The sequence below is a fragment of the Setaria viridis genome, chromosome 1 (assembly GCF_005286985.2).
Source record: "Setaria viridis chromosome 1, Setaria_viridis_v4.0, whole genome shotgun sequence".
NCBI classification, from domain to species: Eukaryota; Viridiplantae; Streptophyta; class Magnoliopsida; order Poales; family Poaceae; genus Setaria; species Setaria viridis.
The window spans coordinates 12,862,268-12,870,964 of NC_048263.2; the positions used below are offsets into that span (position 1 = coordinate 12,862,268).

The 8,697-nt window shown below is 41.2% G+C and overlaps 1 protein-coding gene across 1 annotated transcript; it reads right to left on the minus strand.

Moving 5' to 3' along the window:
* Positions 1-3,156: 3,156 nt before the first annotated feature.
* LOC117838524 (sirohydrochlorin ferrochelatase, chloroplastic) lies at positions 3,157-8,697 on the minus strand. The gene is made up of 7 exons (XM_034718580.2): positions 8,538-8,697; positions 7,661-7,774; positions 7,350-7,552; positions 7,200-7,261; positions 4,394-4,504; positions 4,105-4,197; positions 3,157-3,476 (listed from the first exon to the last, which is right to left on the minus strand). Exons 2-7 carry the CDS (start codon positions 7,723-7,725, stop codon positions 3,372-3,374), a joined length of 639 nt encoding a protein of 212 aa, XP_034574471.1. The 5' UTR covers positions 7,726-7,774; positions 8,538-8,697; the 3' UTR covers positions 3,157-3,371.

The window sequence follows — 8,697 nt, forward strand, 5'->3', positions numbered from 1 at the left end:
AATTGTCGTTTAACACATAATATGAACCCAACAACGCAACTTTCCCCAAGTCCCATAAAAGGAAATGAAAGGACATATGAGCCATCGGCCCATTGCAACGCTGACTCTTTTTTCTTTCCAAGTAAGAGTTACACAATTCGACATGAAAGAAACTAAAGGCTGCAGCTTTTCCCTCTGAAAAGAGCAGCAAGGGGATTTCCGCGTCGGAGCACAAATCAAAACCCGTACCGGGTAGACGAGATACAAGAGACCCAATACCAGAGTGTGAAATGCAATGCAAGGTACCTTGCAGCAATCTTGCATGCCGGGTTTTTCTTATCCAAAAAACGGCCAAAGATGATACATTTTCCCCATCAAAGAAAAGAAGGATGGCAAAGTAGCAGGCCAGTCGACACGAGAGTTATCTATCGTACGATCAAGTGGGCAGGAGCCAAAACCCCCCAAAAAAACCCCCAGAAGCGCAGCAAGAAAAAAATCCCCTGCACGGGATCAAGATAAATCGAAGGTGAGAAAACCCCACCGAGCAGGACCAAAAGAGCAAATCTTTCCGCTTCGATCGACCCCAAATCTCCCGGCTCAAGAAAAAGATAAACGGACAAAAAATAAAAGCATGAAGTTAATAATCACCGGCGACGAGAGGCCCCGCTTCCGCCGCCGCCGCCGCTATCCCCCTGCAAAAGCCCTCCGCGCTCCGCAGCGAGGAAAGAGGATTGCTTTTGAGGTCGGAGGAGGAAAAGATTCTGCAACGGTAGGAGGCAGGCGGTGGCGGAGTTGATGTGAGGAGGAAACGCAAGGGAGTGAGTCGGGGGGTTTCGAAAGCTGAGAAGGGGAAAAGTCGCGGGCCAAGTTCCTCCTTTCCTTTGTCAAATGGTATGTTCCTCCTTTTCTTTGTCAAATGGTATGCCTTAATCATCAAGTTCCCATTTCAACTTAATTTTCTCAGTCCGGAATGTATAAAACTGAAGAATGTTTTATCAAAATCTTTTAAAAACTTTTCCCAAAAGCTTTTTTTATCACAATCTTTCGGAAACACTTTTCCCATAAACTTCCTCAAACTACAAGGTCGTTTCTGTCAAGCTGCTGCCAGTCATTGCCCCTTGCTGATGGTGGGGCCATCCCATCAGCCTCGGTAGATGGCCAACCAACTACGGTACATTGATAGGTACAGTAATGCCGGGTACGGTGTATCTCGAGTGCAATCAAAAAACATTTATTCAGTGACAAACTGTTGCTTCATGATATAAATTAAGACAAAAGCATATCTAAGGTCGCCATTTCATGATTTGAAATAAAAATTATGAAGGAGAACACTAAAACATGTCGTTTAGATTCTCTCATAGACGCATGTGATGGCATGTTTTGTTTTTCAAAAAGCTTACATAGACATATATACGTTATAAACATACTCACACGCATCTCATTACATAAATGCCTACACGAGAAAGGATTAATAGATTTTGAGCTATCACAATCATCTCATTATCGACAACCAGCGAAAGAAAGAGCCCTTGCGAGAAAACCAATGCTTTAAATAGAGGGCTAAGCCATTTAACAGCGGCCTCGTCCAAAAACTATAAAAAAAAGCTATTTTATTTAGCGGTTTTATAAAATATGAAAGTTTTCAGCTAATCATGCACATAAACATGGAAGTAAGGAAAATTTATGAATACAATGCATGTCCAGAGCGATAGGAGAATATGTTTTCAAGACAATTACTTGAAAATCAAATATTACAGTTAGAGTTTTATGCTGCTAACATAGTTTTTTTTAGCAACTAATGAGCTTTGATCCTATAGTGTGAAGATAATGAAGCATCATCAGCCCGCGTAGCGGAAAATAGGATTAGCCGTGTTAGAAAGATTTCATGGCTAAGCCAAATAGTGTTTAGCGGATCTAAAGCATCCTTAAAGGCCATAGTGGAATAGTTGGCAATAGTGTAGTGGCAGCCCTCTATGCGAGACTATAGCGGGCTATTTAGAATTATGGAGAAAACACCTTGGATGGGAGCTATACAAAGAGCCGACATGACTAGGGGCTGTTGGATGAGATTTGGAGGAGCTTCCTATTTTGAGATGTTCAAGTAGGAGCTTTGTTGGACCTTGTATTTAGCTCTTAACGTCCGAAAACCATTTTGGAGGTTCTAGTTGGGATCTATTGACTTTAACGACATAAAAATGATGCTAGACCTTGCATTTAGCTAGCTTTTAACCTCTCCAAAAACCATTTTTTTCGAAAACACCAAAAACCATTCTGGAGGTTCTAGTTGGGATCTACTGACTTTATTAATGGCATAAAAATGATGCTACTAGATCCATATTCAACATACATTTCTACCATCGACTTTGCCAAGTTACCCATCATTATGAAAATAGGAAGAGGGAGGGAAAGCAAAAGAATACCAAGAGACCGACGGTTGCACTAGCTATCTCAATCACGCAGTTAGTGTGTGCTGCAGTGACCATTAACATCAAAAGAGGGAATATTATTTTTAATATAAAAAAGGGAATACGTTCTCCCAACAACTTAATGTTGTAACTCAAAAGATGATGAGTATGTGAAGCTCATTGGTTTGTTTCTTATAGTGTAACATATTCGGGCCTTGTTTAGTTGTCCAAATTGGGACAACCAAAAATACTGTAGCGATCATTTCGTTTGTATTTATGAATTATTATCCAAATATTGACTAATTAGGCTCAAAAGATTCATCTTGCAAAGTACAACAAAACTGTGCAATTAATTTTTGATTTCGTCTACATTTAGTACTCCATGCATGTACCCCAAGTTTGATGTGATGGGAAATCTTCTTTTTGCATAGTGTCAAAATTGGAATTTGGGGTGAACTAAACATGGCCCTCCAACTCATCATGATTGATGAGTGCTCGTACAGCCGTACTCTTAGCTAATTGTTTTTTTAGAGATACACAATACCATCAACTAGACAGACAACGATGAACTAATCTCTCGAAGACATTCATAAAAGGTACCATGAATAGAGGAGCACGGGGGTGGTGGAAATTGTGAGATTGTTCTCGCAGGTGCTCGAAAGATGAGGATGTGGCTAACTGGGCCTTGGTGAGCCGCAGCAAGCAGCACGTTAGGGGACGGAGCAAGGCTCCTCTGAGGTTAAAATCAGAGCACAGTGGCGGCGATCGGACGGAGCAAGCACAGTTGCAATGGTAACTTTTGGTTGGGGCACCGGACCAGGATATACACTCGTCAGACCTCGTACAGACGAGAAAAGTATTGGCCCAGACCTGGTAAATGGTAAAAAAACAAGTGGCATTGAGATGCCATTGCGACAGCTATTCAGATTCTAAGCTGCAGTATGGATAGTCATATACTGAGAATAAGTAGCCTCCCAGGTACTCCCATCAGGAGTAGAGGCGGCACTTTCCAGTTCCAGCGCATACTGTACACTCATCAACATCACCCCCAACGTGCTGGAGGCAGTACTTGATGCGATCATTCATGATATCCTGCAAAACAATGTTCCGCGCAGCGTTAGACATCATGTTACTGAGTGAAGGGGTCAGCTCATCGACGGTCCTTATCCTAAATTGCTAACAAAAAAGTTGTCTCTTGCATTAAGGAAAAATCAATCCAGTTCCAGATCATAGGAGTGAAGGAGCAGTACAACCAGGGGTTGTATAGGTTGACGGTTAAGCATGTGAAGAATGCCAGCTTTTTTCGCAACTATACCAGAATTTCCTGACTACAGCATTTTCCCTATTCAGACTGTCCCAAACAAACAAAACATGAGATATGCAAGAATTCCAATCGACTATAACTGTGTTTCAGAGTGTTTCAACACCCACTAGACCTTTAATTAAAATAGATCAGTATGCACAAATCATAACGCCACCACTATTTAGTATTTACAACACCGTGATTTTATTTATAGGAAATGTTAGCATTCCTTTCCAAATTATTGTAACTCAGAAATTCATCAAGAGGATAGCAGTTCTACTGATCTATGTTGTCAACAAAATTCCTTTGTCACAAAATTCTGGAATAACTATTAAGTATTAATAACTCCAAATCAGACTCACATGCTTAACTAGTGCTGAATATAAATAATCCAGAGGGAACTCAATGAGCACATACCACCATAAGCTCATGCAGTCCAAGAGGGGCAGTGACAATATAGGGTACATTTGAGTGCTCCTTGGATGCTTCTGCTGCTAAAGCAGGGATATCCTGAGAAAAAGGGTCCAGCATGTATGAAAATCCATATTGTAATATAACTACTACATGAAACTGTATGTAGTATGTACAAAGTAGATGCACATGCAATGAAATACCATGCCTTTAACAAGTCAGGCCTTTAAAAATAAGCATTATCCTCCATAAAAACGATAAACAGTATCAATCTTACATAAATAAGATAACGTACTTGTTTCCAGTGCCGTCCAGGGGAAAGGAAATATGGACTAACAATAATACGGGATGCTCCTTGTTGCACACATTTTCCAAAAGCATCCTTAATAGTAGGCTCAGCCAGCTCCTGTATTTTGTGAAAACTGCAAGTTAAAGCAACAAAATATAGTGAACATAACAACACGAAAAACTTAAGAATAGTATGATAAATGGACCCAAGTAGTCTCAGCCAATAAAAATTAATATTACAAAGTTGGGAAACAAAGAGTATGGCACCAAGAAAGATTAGGCAATACTTCTTTTTAGCAGGAAAAGACATACAGAATAACACAAAATCAGATAAGTTGACTAAACAGAGCCCTCTGTTCATCCAACGTTGAATAATAAATAAGCTCAATGTAGACGCTGAGTACAATAAACATGAAAATCTGATGCGAGTAACTATGGTGCTATCTGCTAACATGAACCTTACCACATGCCACGTCACCTTTCATTCAAATTACTTGATATTGTATTTAACTGACACTAATCAGCAGCATTAATTCTACCAAGCTGATGAACACAGCTGGATATATTATTTAAGATCAATAGACAAAGGTTCAATTGTTATGGAGAACAAAGGGAATACGACACCAAACTTTACTATAGTGGCACTATAATATTATCACCAATATTCAGTGAAATGGCTCTATGCAATGATTTCAATCAACAACATGTTCAGATATAGTTTAAAATTACAACACTTCTTGGAAAGGAGTTCAAAGCACCTAAATGTCACATACAATGCATTGGAAATTTCAAGCTGAGGAGCACTGATAGTGGCGCTCTTGGCCAGAGAATTTCAGTGGCTGATGTTTGATGTTTTCAATTCTGCCTTCTAATACACTGTGACATTAACCTGAACTGTATCTTAGTGGAAATTGGCAACATAATCTGTATCAGTTTGAACTTCATAACTGGAAATTCCAAGATTGGACTAGCATGTAGTGTCAATTACTGCATACTGCAAGTGTGTTTTTTGAGCTCCTATAACCTAACAGAAGTATCAGCTTCTCCAGACTAAAAGCACAAGCCAGGCCAAAGCCAAACAGACAGCTGTTTTATTTATTCATGTGTATATTTGTGTTTTCCTTTTTTTGGTTCTCAAGTCTCTATCACATGCTCACACCTCCTGTATAAGCTTAAATTCCATACAGCTTTTTTGGGTATCAGAACTCAGAACAGAAGCCATGAGCCCCAAGTTAGCTTCTTGGAGACATTAAGCCAGGCCACATCTCTAATAGTTTCCAGCTATCACTGCCAATAAATTAATTTCGGTAGGACGGATTATGTGGATATTTGCATTAGGCTTACTACATCTTTTTGGAGCTTATTTCCCTGATTATCCAAGAATATGCTATGTATATATTAAATTCATAACAAAATGAGAGCCTGTAATCTTTTACTCTACTCAAACCAGAAAGCCAGCTGAGTATCTGCACTCTGCAGTATATTTATACTAAGAGGACCTGAACAAATACATGTATTTTAAACACCCAAAGGGAACTAAACCTAAATTTCCAAGCTAACCAATTGTACATGGAGATTAATGATAGACAATAGCTGAATAGGGTGCAGAATTCTTGCACTAGTTTAGCTATGTTATTCTCTGAACAGAAAATATATGGTCTAGAGAGTTACAGCTTAATCTAACTCAAAATCAAATATAGAGTTGTGTTATATGCTTGTCAGGCTTCTGAACTTACTGAGTGAGACTTTAAAAGGAGACAACATAGAAGTAAAGAACGAAAAAAAGGACACATATGCTCTAAAAAAAGGACATAGCATCTAGAGGGGCAGATCCAGGCAAAACTGCAAAAGGGCCATTGGTATCACCTCTATGGCATCATGGTGTCATCTTACCTAATTAGCACCAATAAACTTTCATTTTCTGTAGAGATTACCGAATCTATCGGTGTCCTAGGACACCACAAAAGCACCCCAGCTCCTAGTCTAGTCCTGTTGGTTTGACTTTTATGGACATGTGGCTACTATGTAAAAGATCATCCAGAGGAAAACAAACTCATTTTATAGATAAAATTAATGTCTACTTTTAATAATTCCCCAGCATCTTGTGCTATATTTGGCCTATTAAAAATGGTAAATTGCTATTTTCCTGTTCTAAGACAAGGCCATTTAGAGAAGTGAAATGGCATTTTTGCAATAACAGTAAAATGGTGATGAGGAACAAATAATAGAGCACACTGGATATGATCCTGTATTTACAGAATAGGAATCCAGAATAGGCATCATATACATCTAGCGAAGGCAACAAAATTGCAATACAAGTGAAGAGGGGACATATCCTATATTCCATAACCACTCTATGCATTTGACTAGATAAGGTGGAATTAGCCTTGTATTGTCCTGTGACTCTGTGAGTGCAGTACAGGATATGCAGTGTAAAGTACAATTTCAGCAATTAAGTATACAAACAAACTGCACTGAATGCACAGATTCTGAATGAATAAGCTTGCAATGAGTTCAACGCAGAGTCAGACTTGAGCAAAACATAGAAGTGCACAATTTTAGAGATATAAACAAAAGCTCCTGACCAAAACATGCTCACTGACAAGCCAAACTTTCCATATCCAAACATTCTGTGGGAAACTTGGAACTCAAACTACAAGTTAATTTCCTGATTGTATCTAAGAAAATGGCAGAGAGGCACACTACTCATTTACAGCATGTCTTGCCTTCAAGTGCTTACTGCTTAGTAAACTAGCAGGTTCCATTTGTCAGGAAAAAGTAAGGCATAAAAATGCTGGGGCAATGAACAATACCATATGAGCAGGCTCAACGATCTTATAACCAGTCCTCGTCCTGAACATCTCAACAAAGTCATCTGCATTTTTTCGATAACTGAATCAAGACACAGTAAAAACAGCATCAATGCAAAAGATACATCGTGCAAACAGAATCAGGCTTATTACTTAGCATGAGATTGGATTCTTGTCGCCGTGACCCATGGTCGACAATGACCACTGCATCCTTATCCCCAACATTGAAATCCTCCCTTCCGGACGTTTCTGACCCACTGACAGGATTTGGCATGGAACTCATTACAAGGTTTCCACTAGACCTTCCAGCTCTCCGCAGCTCGGTGAAATCAATGGAATTCCTCGCAGCTGCACGCCTAGTGTCATGAAATAAAGAGATGTTTGTTATTACAAGCAGCAACAGAGGAGGTATAGCAGACCGCATAATTTCTTCATTGGTGGGCGAGAAATGGAATGCAGGTTACCTAGGGATAAGTATGCTTGCCGGAGTTGCAGTAAAGGGCTGCAAGGAGACTGAAGCCGGGTGCATAGCAGGGGACCGAGTTCAGGTAAAACCCAGATTCCGTGGGGGTGGAAAACTGGTATTAGACATTAGTACTGTATAATCAGGGGGCCAGTGGCGGAGCACACTCTAAATTTTAGGTGGGGCGTGTACCCATGCCACACATTCTCATTGAAATCACACAAATAAGAGTACAAACGATTAATAAATTATGTTTAAATATTGAAGATGGTACCTCCTATAAAAAGGTAGCAAAGTCTTTAATGCCATAAAAATTCATTAATTCAACACAAACCAGGATCCAAGAGCTAAACGAACCAAACCTTTCGATTTCAAAGACAAATAAGTTAATTCCTATTTTCCTGTTGCTAAAATAAATCATCACATGACAAAAAGGTGAAGGAGAAAGGCGTGCCCGCCATGATGCGCAGCTTCGACACGGAAATAAATCAAGGAGTTTACTAACGCCTGCACATGCAACATTTGGGGCGACGGCATCCACAGTCCAGATTCAATGAACTGGATGCCCCTGCCACCGCCGGCAATGGCGCCGCCGGCCGCGCCACCCACAAACCGCCCACCACCCCAGCATTCGCTAACTGAGGAAGTCGCTCGCCCCCGCCGTCGGCCCTTCCCGCCGGTTGTCGTCCGCCACCCGCGGCACCTCACCTCGCCACCCTCGATCCGCCCCCGCCGCCGTGCCTACTGCCGCTGCCAGACCCTCTAAGCCCGCTGGCCATGGAGCCCTCCCCCGACGACCCCGAACCGGAAACCCTAACCCAGCCACCACCATGCCTCAATCCGAGAGAGCAACGAGGAGCAGGAGCAGGAAGACCCACCTCGTCGCCGGCCGTCTACCACCACCGACCACAGTTGGACAAGCACGAATCGTCGGAGGAGAGAAGAGAGCTCTCGAGAGCACGGACGGACAAGTCTGGCTGTGGAGATATGAACTCTGGCCGGTAGGGCCGCAGGGGTGGGGGATTTGCGCCTGCGCCA

Bases quoted from the DNA above. Each gene is read 5' to 3' on its own strand.
- LOC117838524 (XM_034718580.2), bottom strand. From the start codon at position 7,725: ATGCACCCGGCTTCAGTCTCCTTGCAGCCCTTTACTGCAACTCCGGCA. The intron at 7,553-7,660 runs GTAACCTGCATT...TCATGACACTAG, and splicing joins GCAAGCATACTTATCCCTAG to GCGTGCAGCTGCGAGGAATT. The intron at 7,262-7,349 runs GTAATAAGCCTG...GAAAAAATGCAG, and splicing joins AGAATCCAATCTCATGCTAA to ATGACTTTGTTGAGATGTTC.